The sequence below is a fragment of the Cyprinus carpio genome, chromosome B11, assembly GCF_018340385.1.
Source record: "Cyprinus carpio isolate SPL01 chromosome B11, ASM1834038v1, whole genome shotgun sequence".
Classification (NCBI taxonomy): Eukaryota; Metazoa; Chordata; class Actinopteri; order Cypriniformes; family Cyprinidae; genus Cyprinus; species Cyprinus carpio.
The window spans coordinates 1,400,047-1,423,344 of record NC_056607.1 but is presented as its reverse complement, the minus strand read 5'-3'; the positions used below and the strand labels follow the sequence as shown (position 1 = coordinate 1,423,344).

The following is a 23,298-nucleotide window of genomic DNA, read 5'->3' as shown; positions in this document are numbered from 1 at the left end:
CAATTAATAAGTGATCTAAAACTGAGATTATGATGTTTGGTGGATCCATGGCAGATGTGTGGGAATAATAAATGAAGCGTGTGGAATAAGCTGCAGTCACATGTCTCACCGCTCTGTAAATACATGCATTATTCAAAAGATATATATATATATATATAAAATAGGGCAAATCTAATCAAATCGAATCAAATCTAACCCCACAAAATGTAGTAAGATTTTGCCTAAAGAAATTCACCCCTCCCTCCCGGTTTTCATTAATGCAATTAATGGAAAAAAGAAAAGTTATGCTAGAAAACTTATACTTTACAAATGTAGTACTTTTCCCTTATAGTAATGAGAATTCAGTGGGAAATTTGTCTTAAAAACAATAGTCTTAGCAAAAATACCACAATAATTCAACATCTCAAGAATGCACTGATCATTTTACAGGCTGTTCTTTAAATCAAGATCAGATTTTCTTTAAATTGATCCATTTTTAAGTTTTATTCCTAATTTAGCAAATTTTACGTATAATAAAAACACATTTTATTGCATCATGCGTTATTTACTCTCTTTAAATTAAACAGTGTAACATCATATATATATATACACACACACACACACACCTGCTGTCTATGATATTGGCACTGGCCCTCAATCTCTGTCAACTCTTAATTTTTTTGTTTTTTGGAGTCATATGATCTTTCTCAGAGATCTACTCTGAATGAACAGTCGAAGGGTTTCTCACCATCCTCTGGTCTGGTCGATGCCCTCAGCGATGAAATCAGCTGGGAAGGCATCCTCAAACTCACGCCTGTTCTCAAACGGGTAGTGCACCTGGGCGTAGGGCATGCTGCCGCTCTCGAACCAGCAGTCGAAGACCTCCGAGACCCTCTTGAGCTGCCCCTTCCCACAGCGGGACGGGATGGTCAGGTGGTCAATACTGCCACACACACACACACACACACACACACCTGGGTGAGGCTTCTGCTGCTCTGAGGCTGTGATGACGAGGCGGTCAGGTGTCTCTGTCTCACCTCTCTCTGTGAAGATCAGATACTTTAGCTCCTGTCAGCTCCTCCAGCTCGGCCGTGGAGCCCACACACACCACCTAAACACCAACGAAGAACCAACTCAAGATCATCTGCCTGAACATTCAGGACACGAGCTCCCAAACCTGCTTGTGAAATCACCACCGCTAAACTACAGTGACGGCTGGAATAATTCAAGCACTAGTATTTTCACAGTGCAGCTTAGAAAATGGTTTTAAGTCAGTTATTCGATCTTTTACTGCAGTGTGTCAGAAGGAAATATCACTTTACGTTTGCAAACATTCATTTGGCCATTCATTTTAGATTTTAATGCTCCACACAAAGATGTGATCTGGAGTGACATGAAGAAACAGAACAAACTGAGACAGACTCAATCCAGAACAACTGTGTCTCCGAGACGCTTCGAGAAACCATTAACCAGCTGATTAAAATACTAGTGCGCTAATCATTTTGGCCACCACTGTACAACACAGATATGAACTGTCCAAGAACCATCAGACCGTTGGGAAAAATATTTTATTATCCAAAGAAAATTGTATGCATCCAGAAGAAAATAAGAGTAATGTTATTAGTACTCGTATGAAAATAGGCACATTTCACATTTTAGTGCAAACTTAACACCGGCCAAAAAGCAGGACAACCTTGATTTTCTCCAGGTGGGCAGTGAAGTTTACCATAAAGTGTGTTACTAAAAGTGAGCAGCGAGGCCGGGCTGCTGTCCCCGTTTTCGGCTGGTCTCAGGTAATGTGGCCCAGATAGGGCCGCCTCGGCAGAGAGCAAGAGAGCTGCGCTTTCTGGCCCCGCTCCGCTCCGCTCGGGGAGCCGGTGGCACTCCAGAGACTCGCTCCTGGAAACAACTCATTATGCTATTTTCAGGAAGCAGGTCGCTGTCCTTCTTTTCCGCAGGCAGACGCCAACAACCTAATTCTGACTTCCCACAAGTTGAGCTTTTAAGAAAAGCACGCTAATAAGAGCAGTTAAAGACCATTACCAACGTTTAAGACAGTTATCTTTCTAAGAACACTCCAATGGAGAAGGCATCAGGTTCACACAGATTTCACAAAACACAGCTTGCAATGGGAGTGATTTTAGCCTTCATATCAAGTTAATTCAAATAATTCAATTATTTGAATTCAATTTATTTATTTTATTTTTTTTAATCGTCCAACTTATTCTTACAAATCAATATTATTAAATTTTGGCATTTATTTTTAAATTAAGGTTTATAAAAACCGTGTTAAAAATGTTATAATAAAAATATCGGCAGGTAAAAAACTATTCTTTATTACTATGCATTTTTTTAAACCAATCAATAAATTCCGGTAATTTAAAAGCAGTGTATAAACATGCCTTTAATTTTTATGATGACTTTTCCTCTGATATTTTTTTATTTTTGCATGAAACATCTTGAATCCAGGGTTCTGACTTTTAAGCCATTCTAAAACAAATCCATCATCGAGATATAAAAAAATACATAAAAAAGGCTGCAAAATGTTATCAAAACGCTGATGATCCATAACTGACCTCTTCATAGTCGTCGCTGACCCACAGCGGGATGGGCGTCCCCCAGTAGCGGTTTCGAGAGACCGCCCAGTCTCGAGCGTCCCTCAGCCAGTTGCCAAAGCGCTTCTCCCTCACAAACTCAGGAACCCTGGGTACAAAAACACCACTCTTAACTTCATATAGACGGATGCAGAAATGTCCCAAAAATGCTCTTATTCTTACTAAGCTTGAATGCTTACACGTTCAAACTGGCTCAGTTCTCAAATGAGAGTTTTTTTTCTCAAAACAAGATTTGAATTTCTTATTGACTTAAGCAAATTGCATGTGTTTTGGCACATGTGTGCAAAAGTAAGTGCATTGTCTAAAATTTGCACAATAACTAAATGCACGTGGCTTGTTGATCAAAACCGATGAGTTGATTCACAGTGAAACTGTCAGACTCTTCACAACTTCACCGTTACATGCAAAATGATCCATTCAATTATCAAAATCTATCAGACAAGCATGAAATTCCATAAATATCAGATATGGAGATGGTTGCATAAGTTGACAAATGGCTTGCCATTAGGGTTGAAAAAGGGTGAAAAATTCATGTAAATTTCCTGAAAGTTTCCAGAATTTTTGGAAAACTTTGTTATATTTTGGACATTTTGGATATTTTTGGAAAGTTTCCAGAAATTCAATGGACGATTTCTGCCCCTTTGCCGCCCTACTTGCCATTGTAATGAAATGGGGATCACAATCTAGCCAATCAATCAAGTTCGGAAGCACTTCTATATATTTTTTTTTTCTTCCCTAATATAGGTATCGGCCTATATAGGCCGATACCTATATTAGGGAAGAAAAAATGTCTGATACCGATATTTCGGCCAATATTTTTAATGTGTATTTTATAGTACAGTACCAGTCAAAATGTGGGACACACTTCCCAAACTTTTGACTGGCACTGTATATAGGATAGAATACAGTATATACATAAACAGAATATATATATATACATAAACACATTTTTAGCAATGATAACTCAAATGTTGTGATCAAACTTCTAATGATGTGACAAAAATGTGTAATGGAGGCAGGGTATTTAACAATTTAACTATAAACTTTTTCAAAATTGAGCCTCACATCAGTGCACTTAACAGTACACTTCACATCACTTATTATAAATAACTTTAAAACACAAATAGAACAATATATTTATATAACTTGAATTAAAAAAAAAAAACAAGGTAACTGTGTAATAAGCTACTGCCAATGCAACAGCGGCAGGTTTATGCAGGAAGCACAGCTTTACCAAATGTAAACATCTAAAATGAAAAATAACAATTATAATAATGGTTTGTTTTCTCACAAATTCTGTGATGTGTATTTTCTGGTAATCAAATGAACACGCAGAACATGAGGATTTGTATTTAAACAGACTCTTTGAGGTTTAATATTCACAGACACTAATCTATATCATGATTTGATTTAAGTGTACTGACCTGTTTTTTATTTATTCATCAAAAATATGACATTCCATGAAAATCCGCTTTATACAGTAAATTCTGTTTTTATGAATGGATTACATGCTTCCGTCTGCGTTTTCTGCATCGCGGAAATCATAGGGCCCTACTAATGTAGCAAACGAGTATGATAAGCTCATTGTGAGAGTAAAAGACAGGACATTGTTTATGTACTTTATAGCATTGGGTCCCACCAACTAGGTGACAACATGTTAAATCACTTAACAGACTCAAGCCATCACCGCACTGCCGTCTACTGGACTGCAGAGAGATGCTAATTTTTCAATCTGCTGTGTTACTGACTCTACTGACAAACATATCGGTGACATATTCGCCGATACCGATATATCTGCGACAGACTTTTTATTGTGGAAGAGCAATAGGAAGATTTGTAAGAACGTGTGGCGGTGTTGGTGTAAGGGGAAGACAACAGAATTTGTAAAAACGAATAAGCAATGGTGAAATTTCAGTTTTCATGCAACACATTTCTAAAAAAAAAATATACAGTATAAATAAAAAACAATGTTCATTTCCTTTTTGTGTACTACAGTGCTGACTTTTCCCAGTACACTTTTACCTACTGTTGAAATCTGTATCTAAAATGCTCAGTATGATACACTGACAAAACTGACATTCCTGTATAGCATAGAAAGCAGACTGTCAACAATAAGATGAATAAATAAATAAATAAATTAAAATGCATATAACCAATATGAAATAAAATTACATAAATATTTCTATAGTGTTTAAAAAAACAAACATCTAAACATTTTGACCAGTGTGGCTCTCAAAACTGACAAAAAAAATTTTTTTATTTTATTTTGGTGGCATTGACCAAGTAACTGACACAATAACTAGGTTTTGAAGCATGAATTAAATGTTTTGGGTGCGTTACTATCTTTTGTAAACATGCAATATTGTTCTGATGTTTTAGCAAACAGTTCTGACAATTGCACTTACAGTTTACAGATTAAGATTGTTTTAAAAAATGTGCCAAAGCAATTGAGAAAAACTGTAAAAATGCTTGCGTAAATAATAAAAATCTTTCATAGCAGCGCAACACTGCAAGAGTTTTGAGTCAATCTCAAAGAAATGCCTTGGCTTAAAAAGGACTGTCTGAGCTCAGGGGTGGCGAACTCCAGTCCTGGAGAGACTTATTTACCTTAATTAAAACCTGCCTGCCTGTAGCTTCCTAGTAACATTTTAGACCTTGATTAGCTTGTTCAGGTGTGTTTGATTAGGGTTGAAGCAAAACTCTGCAGGGCTGCGGCTCTCCAGGACCGACGTTCTGCACCCCTGGTCTAGCTGAATTGGCGTATGATGGATGTTATCATCTGGAGAAGGCATTCTAACAGCTCATGCTTTAAACTACAGTCTGACAAGATCAGTGTTCGATTTTCTTTTGTTATGCCTTTAATACAAGTTTTCTATCATACAAATAGTTTTGATCTACAGACAGAAGAGACACAGATGTGCATCATCTGATTAGCTATGAAAATTAATCCATTGTAAAGGTAACACTGCCAGAAAAGAACATCAAAGGCCCTATAATCGAACCCTGTGGGACTCCACAAGAAATGACAAATTTGATTTGAAGATTGATTACCTACAGCAAATAAATAAATAAATGAATATTTCTAAATGTTGATTTGTCATGTAGGATTTAAAGCAATTTAAAACTATCCCTGAAAAAACTAACAAGCTTGCAGGTCAGTTAATAAGAATGTTATGATTGATTTTATTAAAGGTTATATTGATACTGGACCAGAATGAAAGCTCTGGCCCACATTCAGTCAACACAAGCAAAACTAATCTCTGTGTTAATAGTCTATGAAACCATTCTTACAAAAATTCCACAAAATATTTTTTTTTGCATTCTATGTTTAGCATAATTTACACAAATTTGCTCTGCTTTTGTCTGATGAATAAATCCCATTATATTTCCCAGTATAATAATAAATGCACATTAATTATAGCAAAATCACTGCTGTTTCTCTGGTTTGGTAGGTTGCCTCCGGATCACAAATCATTTCACAAGCAAGACTACATTATAATAGTTGTTTAATTAAAATATATTTATGCACACCAAGGAAAATTTGTATTTGAAAAATCAACAAAATATTGATACTGATCTTCAATCGCACAAAAACTAATCGATTTCATGGCACACTAGTTGGACAAATTTTTCAAATTATTATTAAGGTCTATATTCCCTGTTATCCTCTTTCTCCTTGGACACACAAAACAAAACTAACAATTTAAAATAATCCATCCCTCACTAAAGGAAGGTTAAACGTCCTCCTGGGCGTCGTCCTGCTGCCCTCCTCAAGACACAGCATAGAGAGAGTCTCTGCTTCTGCAGCGAGCTTTCATCAGAACACCACTGACTCCATCAATTCTCATCGGGAAGAGGCATTTCTATTTAAGTTCCATCTCAGCACCCACTCTATCAATTTAATGATTTTTCTCTTCTCTTATGCTCTCTCATCTCTGAACTAAATGTAGAATTTAAGGGCACTGTGATGGGCTGAATGCGCAGGACATCATCCACAGCTCTATAATAAGCCAACAGAAGAAATGTGCTTTAGATTGTGAACGTGAGGTCAAATCAGGACAGGTGTGATCAACTTCACTCTATACAGCTTCTTGGAACTGATTTAAAAAAATAAAACAAAACATACTTGGTGAAATAATGGGTTAAAGGAATAATTCACAAAAAATGTTAATCGTGTCATTTACTCTTCTGTTATCTTCATGCTGCGCCAAACCCATTTGACTTCGGAAAACTGTGTCGGTCACTCTTTTTAACACAATTACAATGAACGAAGACTGAAGCTTTCAAGCTTAAAAAAGGACATAATTACCATAAAAGGATCATGAAAGTGCTCATGGACTGCAATTTAAGTTGATATTCACTGATAATCCTACCCTTGAGTGGGCTGTTAACTAGTAATGAAACTGTGATCGAATGGATTTTATGAACCAATTCATTCAACAGATCTGACTGAAAAGAACAATGAATTCACAACTCAACATCTCTACCTCCCTCATGAGGGTGCAGAGGAGACGCTAGGAGTGCTCTGATCAGGATTTTCAGGCCAATCGGCGATCACAGAATGCAGTATCTGCCGATACGATCACCGATGCCGATCTCTTTAAAGGGGTCATCGGATGCCCATTTTCCACAACCTGATATGATTCTTTAGGGTCTTAATGAAAAGTCTGTAACATAGTTTGGTTAAAATTTCTCAATGGTAGTGTAAAACTACACCTTTTTTACCCTGTCAAAAACAGCTCTTTTCAGAGCATGCAGTTTAGTAGCATTTTGCTTTAAATGTTAATGAGCTCTGCTTAGGATTGAGTTAGTAGCTTGAGTTAGGATGCAGATGTAAATTTTTCTTCATTATCAAAATCAGTAACGTGTAAAAATTATAGCAGCCTCAAATTTATATGCCAAGGAATTTATTTTATCTATTTATTTTTATTTAATTAACCATTGGTCTTCCGTAGTAACAGTAGTTATATGTATATACAATACATTTAGTGTAAATGCGCACGTTATAGCTTCATCACAAAAATACTATAATTAGGCTATATTCCATTACTCCTATAATAAAACTCAACATGAATATCCCACATTTCTGTACCATGGTGCAGTAAGTGTTACTACAGTAAATCCATGGTAAATGGTGGTGATTAGTAGACTGAAAGTCTTCTGACTGTATCGCTGCATATGCTGCCAAACACCTGTGCTGTGAACACAGACATCATCTCTGTAGAGCGCTGGGCAGATTCCTGCGCACACTTAGACATGGCACGTCTAGTTATTGTGTCATGCAGGAGGCTCGAGATTATGTGCATACATCAAAAATGACACTTGTGCAAAAGTACTTTTTTTTAAATTGCAAGTGGGAATTTTTAGTATGTGAGAACGACCGCAGCAGAACACGTGGTGAATTTCCTACCTTCGTCAAACACTTCCTGAGTTATAAACATATTTCAGTTGTAGTGCCCTCTATAGGCGGAACTGGACGAAATTTGGTGCGAATCCTCAAAATATCCTGTTCTGGAAGTGTACCAAGTGTCATGTAGATTAAACTTTGAGTTAATGAGATACAGGCTAATTAGTCAACGTGAATCTGAGGGTCCTTTCTGCAAAAGATACGACAGACAGAAACTCTTTGAAAAGCTTTTTGTCAGGACGAGCTGTAGATGAAACCTGGAAAACATTCTGTGGGACCCAGATCAGGGCGTGAGTGTGCAACGTAGAGTTTTCAGAAAATGCAAAATGGTGAGAATTACACAGAAACCAAAGACCAGGGAATTCAAAACCTAAGAAAATTAGAACAAAACCTTCAGCGCACATACCTCAAATCAGATCCTGCACAAGGAATTTAACAAAACGAACTCAAGTGACTTTGAAACTGCATCTGAGAAACAAAGCTCTTGCTATGCACCTTATCACACATCATCAAGAGACTAAAGATTGTCCAGTCATGCATTACACAAGAGCCGTAAACATGCAGGTCACATACAGGTGTAGAGAAACTGTACCAGTAGCATTTGCTGTTGTTGTCCAGAAGCTTCTCCACCATGTGCTCCACCCTCACAAACCAGCTGGGCACTGCTTTATAGATCAGCGGCGTGTCCGACCTGCCAAAGAAAGGCTTTTTCAATATTTCAAGATGAACTTTTATAATGTTACAGTGCTCTCTCCTGTGCCAGCATCATATGGCAGGACTACCAATCAATGGCAGATGGGAAGAAACTGAAGTAAAAATCAGTCATTTTGCTCCATAGAGAAACTGTTTCCGTAATAATGAAGAAACCCTGTGATTAATCATTTTAAAAATAAAATCATTAATCTGTAAATATTGTTTTATAAATGCAGGATGGCACTCGTATGATAAACTGCTTGAGCTCTTTGAATATCTTCCAAAATGCAAAGTAAACACTATTGTATTTAATATAATTAATTAATGACTATGCAAATGAAACAACTTGCTGCTAATTCAATTCACTCGCAATGCTTCAGTGTTTTCAGTGTCTTTGAGTACTTTTTTTTTTCTATTTGCATACTTTTGTTTGTTTGTTTCTAATGGCAGTTTGTAATTTGATTCATTCTACATGGTAACTTTTCAAATACATTTTAAGAAAATAAAATAAAACAATGATTTTTGACTATCTGACCATTAACGCAATGGACAGCTTTTAATTGATTATTTGTCTTTTCCCGAGGTCCGAGGTTGTATTACGCACATCAGATAACCAACGAGAACCAGAAGAAAGCATCTTTTGTTGGTTGACTTTCACTAAAGTTAGAAGTGAACCAGTCCGGCCCCCTCTGCTGGTTTGTTGTCTATGATTAGAGATGAGGAGCATGTCTGACCTCTGTAGGCCTCAGCATTAGCATTCTCAGTCTCTCCTGATCAACCATCAGTATCTGCTGCACCTTTACTCTGACGAACCCCTTCAATATCCATGATGCTGGTCCCCAGCAGAGAGTCGATAGGAGAGTGATTTATTGATGGCGTACGCGCTGCATGAGTTTGTTCGTCAGAGGGGTTAATGAGGCTGAAGGTGTCTGCCGGCTCACTCTCGCTCGTGTGAAGTGATGAAACAGCAGGCTAGATATTGAGCACCGTATGCTAATGTTCCTGCCCCGCGACCCCCTCTCTACAGGCCACCGTATCGACTGAACTCTGCCCCGTCCAGCAGAGGTCACAGAGATGTGCGCGCCTCCGTTTTAAAAACCCTTTTGGGTTGGTTGATGAAGAAAAACTCAATGTGACCTTTAGCAACAGTGCTGTTCTCTGAATTCCTGATGGACAGGGGCTGGAAAAACTCATGTGAACACCCTGGAAATACACTATATTTCTTTATAATGGTGTTTTACCACCATTAGTCTTTAACACAGATTCCAACCTGTCATCTATTAGAACATTCACCAGCCACTTCAGAGATGTTGGCTGTCACGCTCTCTGTGGCCGGGTTTTGTTGAAACAGGTGGATACGTTGTGCTCGCTATGCTTTTTCGCTGATGAAGTCATAATCGTAAAGACTGGTTGTTCTTAAAACACCAATAAACTGTGCTCTTATGGTTACAGATGCTCCTGCTGATAAACAGGCCAAGATTTGCCATTTTTGGAAGTCTAACAAGTCTAACAATACTGCACTGATATACAACCTAGAGAAACGAAAGACAATTGAAAGATAAATATAAGACAATCGCAATGTTTGTTTTTTCACTGTAGCCTACAGGAATTATATTTTCCCCTATAATAATAATAATAATAATAATAATAATAATAATAATAATGGGTGTTCACATTACTTTGTCCAACCCCTGTAAGTGAAGTGAATTTTTTGGTCAGCAGAAAAAAAACAGCTCATGGTAGTCCAGTAGATTAAAAAGTAGTAAAATACATAAAAAAATCATGTTTAAATAAATCAAGGAATTTTTTCAATTTCTCACCAAACGATAAAAATGAACTCACTAACGCGATAAGGTGACAGCTCTTATTATGTGATTTTATTAAAGGAGAACAGTACATGGTTTCTAGTTTGTTTGTTCAGTTGTCTCAGAATTTTTCATTTGTGAAATTTCTTATTCTTATAATAGACTATTGTCAGTAGTGTAGACACATATAAAGCACAGCTCACACAAGAAGTCACCTCCAAACACGGCAAACTGAACACAACGCAAAATCTGAAAACCTTTCTCCCTGACACAAAATTTCAGATTGCATGCATTTCAATTACATTTATGCATTTAGCTGACGCTGTTCTCTGAAGTTACTTGGAAAACAGAAGCAATTCGTCAACGAGCCAACAATATTCATAATACGCAATGCCAGGTTTATTTTAGGTTGCTTTTGAAAAATGTGCTCAGTTTAAATTACAATGACTGTATTTCACCTGCAAATGCCGTCAGAGCAGTGGTGAGTGTGTAAGTAAATGAAAGCGTGTCTGCACTCACCTCCAGCAGAACGGGTAGCTGTGCTTGAACGAGCTGGAGCTCACCAGACGCCCGTTCTCCTTCAGCCACTTGATTATGTTTTTGTCTGCATCCTGAAAGCACGGAGGACAGACAGAACAAAGTCTCAGAGCGTGCAGCGAATGAAAGCAGACAGTGTGTGACTATTAAAGAATAAAGCACGTCTGTGGCTGCGGAGCTGGCGTCGAGCCCCGCTGCAGACACAGGCCTGGCTTCACAGCTTCATCTGCAGCTCCGGAGCTATAGAAATGTATGAAGCGTTTGGTCTCTTTGGGGACGGTCACATCCCTGTCTTTTCATTGACTGCCTTTCAACAAAAGTCATATTAATTCACTTTAATGGAAACGTGTCCAGCGTGTCCTTGTAGCAGAAGCGGGGCTGAATTGGCTTCCTGTCTCATGCATCATCGATTTGAGCAACCTTTTCTTAACCTGTGAGGCCTTCTGAAGGGTATCCATATTCCTCTGGGAGAAAACTTTAACCTGCAAGGTGCTACATGAAACTGCACCAGTGTTTACAAGTCAACGTGAATTTATTACCACTTGATTTAATCGAAATCTGTATTCTAAAAGGCTTTTAATTTTACACAAATACCAAAATTAACTCTCTTGTAAGTCTCATCACTTTTGACCGAGAAAAAAAAAAAATTAGATATGTGTGTTTGTATAGACTATGCAGTTTTACTTTACATTTGATTAATTTATTACATTTCTGCATTTCTTACTTGCCTACTACTGTTATCCCTATCTGAAAACTTAATCTGTTAAAACATAAAAGTTTATTTATTTAATATATTTGAAGAGTTTATTTGCAAAAACAGATAACTGTTTTTTGTTTCTCAAAAAACGTTTTTTTTTTGTTTCTCAAAAAACGTTTTTCGTTTGTTTGTTTGTTTTTACAATGTCATCATGTTTTTATTGTGTTTTATTGTATTAGTTATCTTTTTTTTTTTTTTTTACCTAGTCAAAATAACCCATCTGCAGTTTGATTGAGATTAACTTGAATGCACAATGAATGAAAATGATCATTTTTTTTTGTTATTTGTTTTTTTTTGTTAATTATTCTTTTGATTTTTTTTTTTTTATTTGTGTTTTTTATTGTTTGTAATTTGCTAATTAGTTGTTAATTCATTATGGACTGTTTACTTGTCTTTAATTTTATATTAGACAGGCTATTAGCATTTGCTGCAGTATCAGAATCAAGATCTGTGACACTTCACTGGCATCTTAAATTTTGGTGTTGAATTTATTCAATCTTTGTCATATATTGACTAAATGTAGAGGTTATGTTCTTCAAAATATGAAAACAAAACAAAAAAAAACTGAAAATTATTCATTTGTAAATCGCTTTGGATAAAAGCGTCTGCAAAATGACTAAATGTAAGTGTAAATGTAAAATTAGCACTGGAACTGTAAAAATGTGAATGTTATGCACTAGAAAACAAAACAGACTTCTATTAACATCCAGGTTTGTGTTTTGGAATAAACTGTAAAACAGAGTGTTGCAGGTTTAGATTTATTTGTTGCACCCTAATGTGTTGTTCACTGATCTGTTCCTCCAGCTGAAACAATGTCTTCAAAATTTTAATGTATGAGAAAAAAAAATTATATATATATATATATTAATTTATTGTGTCAGTGGCCCTGTTGACAGCCCTAGTTTGGGTTGACATGAGAAGGTAAATGATGACAGAATTTCTGGGTGAGCTACTGTTTTGCACAGCCTACATAGTTTTTCCGTCCCCCAAACTGATGGGGTTCAAATCTTAATTAGCAAACCCGCCGGTTATTTACACCCTGATTCAATATTTCCAAAGTAAATGCATGAAACTGTCAGGTCTCTGCCGACTCTAATTCAAAGACACGGGTGGACCGTGTGAGCGCTCTGAGAGCACTAATGAGCGCTTAGGCAAAGAGAACCTGACTATGAGTGCCGAAATATAAAATGACAGAGCAGAAGTATGATGAAAGCTGTTCTCAGGAAACAGAGCAGAGTTTCTCTAGGGGAGCTCTAGCACTGGGATAAAGCGCTGACATCAGCACTCCCACAGTCCCTCTGTCACCCATCACACCTCCACACTAGAGACAAGTTCCCTTAAAGTACATCTTCAGTTGTGTGGGGTTTAACTGCTGCTCTGAGTGCTGGACACACACACACACACTCATGAGTCTCATCAGCTGTACAGTTCGCCAGCAGAGACTTCGACAGCAGCTCAGCACCACTAACATCTGTGTTAAAGTCAGCATGAAACTGAAGCTGCAACTTTTGTTTTCTATTATATTTTTGAGTGAAATAGCTTTTTAACAAAAAAAAAAAAAAGGTTGTTGATTGCATTGTGAAAAGAGTGAGTGTTGAAAACTGAGCTAAGGAAATGCAGAAAAGCATGAAAAGCATGAATGAGCCACTGAATTATTCACTCAACCAGTTTGTTCAAAAATTAAGATTCATTCAGTAACGCTGTGTTGCTTGGAGACATGTATCTGTTTTGCCGTGGCTTTGTTTCAAACTATTTTTGTTGGCAAAAGAGCAAAAACACAATATTGTCTCTGAAATGTAACTCGCAATATTAATCTTTATTGTTCATTGAACTGTTTTTATTTTATTACTGTCTGTTCACTAGTCTTCAATCATGTCTAGACTTTATATTAGCTAAGGCTTAAGTCTCGCGTAGCCAGACCTTCAGTCTGATGCCAGAAGGTGTGGGAACCTTGGCCGCTTTGAATGTTGTGCCGCATCATTATTTAAAGTCCAAAAAGCATGTCTTAAAGCAGGTGTTAATCTGCGCTGCTCATTATGGAAATGATCTGCTGCTTCTGTCTTCTTTAATTGTTAGTAAATCACACGCAGAATTTTCCCACCCATCTGCGCTTTTATGGAATTGTGCTCTGCCGCTAATTTACCCTGTTTAGTAAATCTGGCCCTAAATATTACACTGTTCGTGTTTTCCAGTATCCTGCAGCCCTGCTGTGTAAGTGTGAGTGTGGTGTGCAGTGGAGCTCACATGAGGAGCTCTGTGTGTGCGCTTGAGCCGCTGCTGAGGTGGACAGCAGACAGCAGCATCCGTACCTTCACGTACTGACCGGCGAAGTGCGTGACCTCTGCAGTGAAGACACCGGATGAGTCCACGGGGCAGATGGGAGCCGAGTCCCTCTGGATGATCTTATAGTCCATACAGACGCGGTAATCATCCTGCAAACAGAAGAACACAACACCCGTCACACTGGGATTGTGTTTCGGAGAACGACAGAGTATGAGTGTGTTCCGGTGTCTCAATTACAGAACATCAGGGGAATGAACCTCCACACAACGACACACAGGAGAGTCTCAAAACAACCAGAGGAGAGAGAGACTGCTTCCTGCTGCTCAACACTACACTGATAACGACTGACGCTGAGTGAACAACCGCACAGACACAACACTGACATTAACTCACCGCCACTGAGCTCACTGCACTGCTGCTAGGGTGTTCTCAGAGTGTTTGTCAGAGTGTTGTTGTGTGGTTGCTAGGGTGCTCTTTGTTTGTTTATCAGATTGTTACTGTGTGGTTGTTAGGGTGCTCTTGGGGGGTTAGAGTGTTTGTCAGAGTGTTGGCATGCAGTTGCTAGGGTGTTCTCATGGTGTTTGTCAGAGTGTTTTCTGTGGTTTTGATTGTTTGTTATTGTGGTGTTTGTCAGAGTTTACTATGTGGTTGATAGGGTGCTCTGGAGGTGTTTGTCAGAGTGTTGCCATGCGGTTGCTAGGGTATACTCAAGGTGTTTGTCAGAGTGTTGCTGTGCTGTTGCTAGGGTGTTCTTAGGGTGTTTGTCAGAGTGTTGCTGTGCGGTTGCTAAGGTGCTCTTTGAGTGTTTGTCAGTGTTGCTGTGCGATTGCTAGGGTTATACTCAAGGTGTTTGTCAGTGTTGCTGTGTGGTTGCTAGGGTATACTCGAGGTGTTTGTCAGAGTGTTGCTGTGTGGTTGCTAGGGTATACTCGAGGTGTTTGTCAGAGTGTTGCTGTATGGTTGCCAGGGTGTTCTCAGGGTGTTTGTCAGAATGTTGCTGTGTGGTTGCTATGGTATTCTCGAGGTGTTTGTCAGAGTGTTGCTGTGCAGTTGCTAGGGTATACTTGAGGTGTTTGTCAGTGTTGCTGTGCAGTTGCTAGGGTATACTCGAGGTGTTTGTCAGAGGGTTGCTGTGCGGTTTCTAGGGTATTCTCGAGGTGTTTGTCAGTGTTGCTGTGCAGTTGCTAGGGTTTATACTTGAGGTATTTGTCAGTGTTGCTGTGTGGTTGCTAGGGTATACTCGAGGTGTTTGTCAGAGTGTTGCTGTGTGGTTGCCAGGGTGTTCTCAGGGTGTTTGTCAGAATGTTGCTGTGTGGTTGCTATGGTATTCTCGAGGTGTTTGTCAGAGTGTTGCTGTGCAGTTGCTAGGGTATACTCGAGGTGTTTGTCAGAGTGTTGCTGTGAGGTTTCTAGGGTATTCTCGAGGTGTTTGTCAGTGTTGCTGTGCAGTTGCTAGGGTGTTCTCGGGGTGTTTGTCAGAGTGTTGCTGTGCGGTTGCTAAGTTGCTCTTTGAATATTTGACAGAGTTTTACTATGTGGTTGCTAGGGTACTCTCGGCAGGTTCGTCAGAATGTTGCGGTGCAGTTGCTAGGGTGTTCTCACGGTGTTTGTCAGATCAAAAGTTTATAAATTAAACCGATGAATCATTGTAATTTAGGAATATAATCATGTTGGTGTTTGAACAGTGTTCCCAATCTTTAATAATCTGTTAAAATAAAGTTGTTTTTTGTCATGTTGGTGGTGACACCCCTCTTACAACATGTTTAACTTTTTTGGCCTCTAAACACAAGTGTACCCAAACATTGGAGCGCTTATATTAGTGAGCAAGGTCCTAGTAGATCGCTAGGCTAGGTCCTCACAGATGAAAAAAAAAAAGAAAAATAAGCTCACACAGGAATTAATAGGTGGAATAGGGTGCTCTGGATCAAGTAGTAAAGTAACGAAACACAGTACACAAACACTACAGGACGATAAACTCTCAACTTTAATACTGTCTGTTAGAGGTTTGATAGGATCACTAATCTGCAGTAACAGTGATCTACAGCACAGATGCTTTAGTGCAGTGAAGTCTGAGCACTCCAGGACATTTGTGTGTCCTCTATTGTAAGTACTGCTTGCTCTCCCATAGTAACTCATTTCAGGTCCCTGGTTGTTTTTTTGTTTTTAGTATATTGTGTTTGTCCTTCTACCTTCATGAGTTCTTCTGTCTCTGGGACCAGAGTTCACTTTACTCTCATTAGATGGAATGGTGCTTGAGATGCTCACATGCCTTCAGGCTGAAATTTGAATTGAGTTTCTCACCAAAAGCTTTTTCCAGCCACTCTTTTTAATAAAGCACTTCAACTCTGCTTCAAGGCTTATCTGATGCCCCTAAAACTTTCTTCAGTCATTGTCCTGGCAGGGACTGTTCAAGGATGTCTTGGATCTGTTTCTTTGGTTCATGCATGGTGTTTTCTTACAAATGAAATAAAACTGAAACAAATGTTTTCACAGCTCTATTGAGAATGCACCCAGACATGTGAATTAGACAGATAGATAGATAGATAGATAGATAGATAGATAGATAGATAGATAGATAGATAGATAGATAGAGTTTTATAAAGCAACATTACCCAAAATCCCTGAAGGACACAATTTAATGTAGATGTGACTTACAGCTCCAAAGTATGGGGCCTGATGGACCACTCCAGTACCGTCATCATCACGCACGTAGTTATCCACCACCACCGAGAACGCACCGCTCTCCTTACACTGAGAAGAAAAACAAGCATTCATCAAGACCACTTCTGTGTCATAACATCCTGACTAATGACGACATCAGAAGAAGCAGATTTACCCACAGATCCATTTAATTTAACGCTAAAATATTGTTCAGATACATAAGTCTGAGCATTCCGTCATCTATGTTCTCCTTAAAGAAATGTGAGAGTATGAAACGGTCAGCGAGTGTGAATCCATCTGCAGTGATGCAGCATTACAATGCTTACCTTGATGAAGTACTCAAACAGAGGCTTGTATTTTTTGCCCTTCAGGGTCTTGCCAGGAAATCTATTAAAGAGAAAAACACACGTTATCAACACCGAACTACAACCACGGAGCAGGTAGAGAACTACTGAAGGAGCTGAAACAGAAGACAATAATGCCAAAACTCTCCCTGACCTTTGAGAATATGAACATTTACGAGGGTCTACGATTGATCGATACAGAAGAAGCAGGTGGGAATTTAACTCAAACTGTTACTCGAGTTATGAACAGACAGTCTCAGGCGGTTCGTGAGCCACAGAACACAAGTCCTGTTTCTGAACCACTCTCACATTTACAATATCAATTCAGACTTCAATTAATCATTATGTTGCTCCAAAACCGTATGACTTCCTTCTGTGGAACACAAAGGAAGCACTTGTGAAGAATGTTCGTGCTGCTCTCATCCTTATAATGAAAGCAGAAGGAAACTAGGGGTGTAATGATTCATCGATATGATGTCTGACGATACGATGCATCGATGGCACACGTAAAATATCGATATCTGTAATATAAATAGGCAGCTTATTTGGCAATGTCTACATTTTCACATAATGTCCGTCTTTGCATTACCGCCAACGGGTGCATACTCGCTCAAACTCATGGATCATGACTATATATAAGGACTGCCAAAGGCACAAGGTGAGCATAAAAGACGCTCGGGATTGTTTGTGGAACAGTTGAGCGCTGTGTGAGAAGTTTTCACCGCACACATCTGAAGCGCACGCACACAGACAGCCGCACGCGTGAATACTAAATTGAGCTCTCTTCCGCTTTTTTTGTGCATGGATCAATAAATACATAATTACATCTAAATGTGCATTTTAGGGAATTTCCTAGTAAACACAGTCGGTTAGGCATATGTCTAAACATTTACAGTTCAGAAAGAAAAGGCATGTGTTTGTTAAACCCGTGCTTGGTTCTTAAAGTGAAAGCAAACTAATAATAAATCTAATGCTGTCAAAGAAAAACACAAGTGCTCACTGCTTCTGACTAAATAACCTTTGTAACATCAAAAATGATTCATCTATATTTAGTTTTAAACAGTGAAGACTATGCAGTTATTTACATTTGATTATTACATTTCTGTAGCATACCTTAAAATTTATTTTAGACTGAGCTGAAAAACCTGAAAAGCAGTTTATTTAACTGTTTTAAAGTTTATTGAACTTGTGTCTTTGTTGTATTGTAGTTATTTTCTGCTATTGCTTATAATTTGGTTACCTGTAGAAAAGATTTTTTGCACTGAGCCCATAGTAGCAACCAGAATTGTTTGTCCAATTGTTTATTTTTATTTTATTTTATATAAAAAAAAAAAAAATTGTGTAGGCTTATTTTTTGTTGTTGTTGTTGTTGTTGTTGTGAATGTCCCAACTGAGGTACACGATGTGAAAATTTCAGATAAATGTTCATGTTATATATTTTGGTTGCATTTGTGAGTTATATTGATTGAATTGATTGAATATCAATATATCAATCAATATAATTCTGTACCGAATCGAATCGAAATCATATCGTAGAAATTTTTGAGGTATCGGCAAATATCGTATCGCTGGGTATGAGAATCAATATTGTATCGTATCGTGACGAACCATCCGATTTACACCCCTAAAGGAAACCGAAGCCTTCAAGCTTTAAAAAAAAAAAAAAAAAAAAAAAAAGCATAAAACAGGTGCAGTATGTTCTACACACACTAGATCTTCTAAGTCTGATTGGGAAAACCCCACTGTTAAGTTGGACCTTTTTAATAAACTGCTTGATTAAAATTGCTATGGCTTTGTTTTTGAAGCTGGAAGCTTCATTCCTCAAAAGAGCGGCCGGCACAGTCTTCACAGTGTCTTCTTTTGTGTTGCGCAGATGAAAGGAAGTCATGCAGGTTTGCAACAACACAAGAGTGAGTGAGTGAGTGCATTGTTTTTATGCAAACATCAGGAAGTGCAGTGAAATCAACTCTGCTGGAGCTTCTCATTCCAGTCACATCATCTCCTGCTGAAGAACATTAATCAGAAGCAGAGAGATATTAATCGATAATAGCAGTTCGGCTCAGGACTAATCCCAGAATACCTCGGCTTACTGTTATCAGCCCCACACACACACACACACACACACACACACACACACCTCAGGACCCAGGGGACTCACTGCACTATTTTACATTTTAGGTCAAACTGCAGATTTCAGGTGCTTTCCTAGACCTTCCCTTTTGTGAGAAAACAGTGAGGTGGAAACCAGATCAAGGGCCTTCTAACAAATCAGTGGACTACTTGCACAACTGCTCTACTTAACAGGGTTGATTAAAACAATGAATCATTCAGTCATTGTACTGAACCTGCTTCAACGTTCCTATAAATATATATTACGTTATTATCTGTGTGTGTGTGTGTGTGTATGTAAGTAAGATTTTTAATGTTTTTAATGGAGTCTCTTCTGCTCATCAATGCTGTGTTTATTTGAACAAAGATCTCTAATATTGGTTTACTATTTTAATATGCTTAAAATATATTCTGTGACACAGCGCTGTATTTCCAGCATCATTTCTCCAGACTTCAGTGTCATAGATCATTCTGGTTACCTCTTCCTGCAGACACTTATTTAAGTGGCGTTCAGTTGACTACACTGAAAATATACCACGCCGGAATCTAGCGAGTTGTTCTGTCTGAGAACAGCAGAGCATCATGGAGCTCAGTGAAAGCGGCACACTTTTATCAGCAGCAATCCCTCTGCGTCTGAAATCCCACACTCTCATACTACACACTGCGCTTGAATAAGTAATGCTTTCACATCCGTTTAAGCAGCCACGTGTCACCAGAAGGACTCATAGGAAGTGATCTGATCAGCGGCGGGACACTCACCTGTCCAGGATGGTGTACTCGGAGTCAGATTTGAAGAGAGCGCTGAGTCTGGCCTCCATCATGATGTACGTCTGCTGCGAGCTGTTATCTGAGAGACACAGAGGAGAGACTCATCGGCACACGACCGATTAAACCGAGATAAAACACAACAAGACACGGCAGCACAAGAATTAAAACATACCTTCACAAAAATGCAAACACACATATATATAGGCCTTCTGTATATTTACACACTTTTCTTCAATGTCATTTCTAGAGCATAAGCACATTATTGTATCTCACATGTGCTCAGATTTGGTTTCACGCTCGATAAATGTGTCACTTCGACAACCTGAATGACCTTTTTTACACCTTCACTAAAGCCTTTTTTTTCCCCCGCTTGTTACTGCTGAGAAAACGACTGTAACTGTTGGTTTAGTGGTGAAACGTGCTCACCAAGACTGCATTAATCTGATCAAAAATAGAGCAAATACAGTAAAAATTGTGAAATATTATTACAATTTAAAACAGCTGTTTTCTGTGTGGATATCTGTTAAACTGTAATTTATTTCTGTGATGTGCAGCTGTATTTTCAGCATCATTACTCCAGTCTTCAGTGTCACATGATCTTCAGAAATCATTCTAATATGATGATTTACTGCACTATTACCAATTATTTTTTGGGATCAATTATTAATAATGTTCTTATTATCAGTGTTCGAAAATAAGGTTTTTACAGCTTAACATTCACTCATTTAAAATTGCATTAAACAATGCATTTTATTTTTACTTAATAATAATCATTATTAAAGGATGCTCAAATCTGCACATGAATCAAATTTAAATGTCAAAACTTTAATTTTGGGTGAACTAGGCCTACACATGATGCATATCTCTATTGTTGAATGTTCCGGGGTAAGATGTGCCAGCGGTCTGTCGATGGATAACATGCAGTCTAGCAGTAACACAAGTCTCTCCAGCAGCAGCTCCAAACACAAAGCACACTGAAAGAGGAGTGTTTCAGCAGCTCGGAGTACTGTGACATGCAGCGGGAGCATCAGTGAGAGACGGCAGGCTGTGAGAGGACTGTGCGGAGCGTCATTGGTATTCAGTGCGTCTCTCTCCTGCAGCAGACGGCCGAGCGAACGAAGGACTCACAGCGCCCCCTGTCTGCCGCTCAAACTGGGTCAAGCTTTCACTCCGGATCTTTAGAGGAGACCCGAACCGTATAGAGAGACCACAAAGAGCTATTTTTACAGAGCAGGCTCTTTTTAAGTGAGGTTTCTGCAGCGCTGCATGAAGGTGAGTCTGAGACGCTAACCTCAGGAGGTCAAGCTCGTCTTATAATCATTTTGTTTTGACGTATTTCTGCGGATGAAACTCTGATTGAGTAATTACTTGAGGCATGAGATGTTCATGTGGGGTGTTAAACTAGTAGTAATAAACTAATTTTCATACTTGTATCCAAATAGCTAATGCATGCATTTTTTCCTACTTTGGAAGTCAATGGTGCGCATCAACTCTTCAGATATTAAGATTTTTCAAAATATCTTCCTCTGTGTTCAACAGAAGACAGAAACTCACACAGGTTTGGAACAAGAGGAGGGTGAGTAAACCATGACCGAGTCTTCATTCTGGAGGTTAACTCATCCTTTAATGATTATCCAGCTGTCAAACAGCTAAAAATATACACAAATTTGTTTCCGCATAGCTTCACCTAGAGATATAGATTACGTTTTAAAAGGTAAAAGAAATGATTCTTGTAGTCTAAAGATGATGCACCGAATGTCCGGAAACCGAAATTATTCATCCGAAAACAGCAAAAAAAGCTCATTCGTTGTTCTTTTCGGGGAATAAGACTGTGACGAGGAGTGTTACTCGTCAGCTGCTCAGAAACATTTTTATTCATTTTTTTAAAAGCATGTGATACATGCGACAAACATCTTCCCAGATTCTTAATGAGTATCATTTATAAATCTGCTGCTGTCAACAAAGAAGCACTGAGGTCTTCCTGCTGCTTTCCACCAAAATAAAAGCTCCATCATGATTCATAAATGATAGTATAGTAATTTTACTGTTGTTCTGTAAAATAAAATAAAAAAGTAAGACAATAATAATGATAATAATTACACCAGATCATTTATTATGTGATCTTTGAGAAGAAGTGTGCTTTATCTGTACAGTAAAATATACACATGCCTGATTCAAGAAGAGGGTCTCAAAAAACACCCCAAAAATTATTTTGCTAACTTAATAATTTAATTGTTTAATACATTTAATTGTGCTTTGCTGGTATAATGTCTGCTTGAATGTTCAGTGTTAAGTTAATATTTTTAAATTGTTGTCTTGTAATTGATTTTTCTTTGAAAAGCAAGACAAAACTGTAAAATGCAAAATTTGGGTATTTCATTTATGCAATGCTGAAAAAAATTGATGAGATAAAAAACATGAGAAACCGTGTTTGGTATTCGGCGCAGTGTTCCCCAAGAATTTGAATTTGGGTGCATCCCTAAAACGATGATGATTGAGAGGTGGAGCGCACCTTTGACCTTGACGTAGATGAAGTCGGGGCTGACGCAGAGGGCCAGGTTGCTGGGCAGGGTCCACGGCGTGGTGGTCCAGGCCAGGAAGCTCACCGTCTCGTCCTCCAGCAGAGGGAAGGTCACGATCACAGACGGGTCCTGCACGTCCTGAGGAGCACAGGAGGTCAGAGGTCAGAGGTCAGGCTCCGCTGAGGAGCAGGCCGAGCTCAGGAACCCAGTCACCTTGTAGTTCTGATGGGCCTCGAAGTTGGAGAGCGGCGTGTTGCAGGCGGTGGAGAACGGCATGACCTTCACCCCTCTGTAGACCAGACCCTTATCATACAGCTGCTTAAACACCCACCTGAAACACAGCACAGACCCAGCATGCACCACTGCACTCCGATCCTGAGCCTGAAAAACTTGATTCCAACTGTGTACTTCAATATGATCAATAGTCAAATTCACAAGGAATTATTTCAGTTAGTGGAGAAAACAGCTTTTGGCTTCTTCTCTCCTGAGGCCACAAGAGGGCACATCGAGCTAAACATTACTTGTGCACGTTTATACAACGCAATAAAATAACAGACTATCTTTGAAAAAAGTGCATAATGTTTTAAATAATGTTTATAAACCATATATAATTAATTAAGTTGCTTAAACAATTAGAATCAAAACAGCATCATGTATAGTTTATCACAAAGGACCGAAAACAATCACAAAGAGTACTTTTTTTCATTTAAAAACATGAGATATTAATAAGGCAACGTGACGCACACCTAAAATTCAAATGCAACCTTTTTGCATCCGACTCTGGATTTTTATTTTAAATTCGACAGATTTTTTTTGGA

General features: G+C 38.5%; 1 protein-coding gene across 1 annotated transcript in view; it reads right to left on the bottom strand.

Annotated features, from left to right (window-relative positions):
* iars1 (isoleucyl-tRNA synthetase 1) overlaps positions 1-23,298 on the bottom strand; it is a 54,486-nt gene that overhangs the window by 24,702 nt on the left and 6,486 nt on the right. The window contains exons 6-16 of the mRNA XM_042733522.1: positions 22,694-22,811; positions 22,471-22,618; positions 19,950-20,037; positions 17,064-17,124; positions 16,732-16,827; positions 14,103-14,225; positions 11,019-11,110; positions 8,594-8,692; positions 2,556-2,682; positions 1,017-1,090; positions 728-922 (exon numbers count right to left, since the gene is read on the bottom strand). Of these exons, the coding sequence (XP_042589456.1) occupies positions 728-922; positions 1,017-1,090; positions 2,556-2,682; positions 8,594-8,692; positions 11,019-11,110; positions 14,103-14,225; positions 16,732-16,827; positions 17,064-17,124; positions 19,950-20,037; positions 22,471-22,618; positions 22,694-22,811 (1,221 nt within the window). The remainder of the gene's footprint in view (positions 1-727; positions 923-1,016; positions 1,091-2,555; positions 2,683-8,593; positions 8,693-11,018; positions 11,111-14,102; positions 14,226-16,731; positions 16,828-17,063; positions 17,125-19,949; positions 20,038-22,470; positions 22,619-22,693; positions 22,812-23,298) is intronic.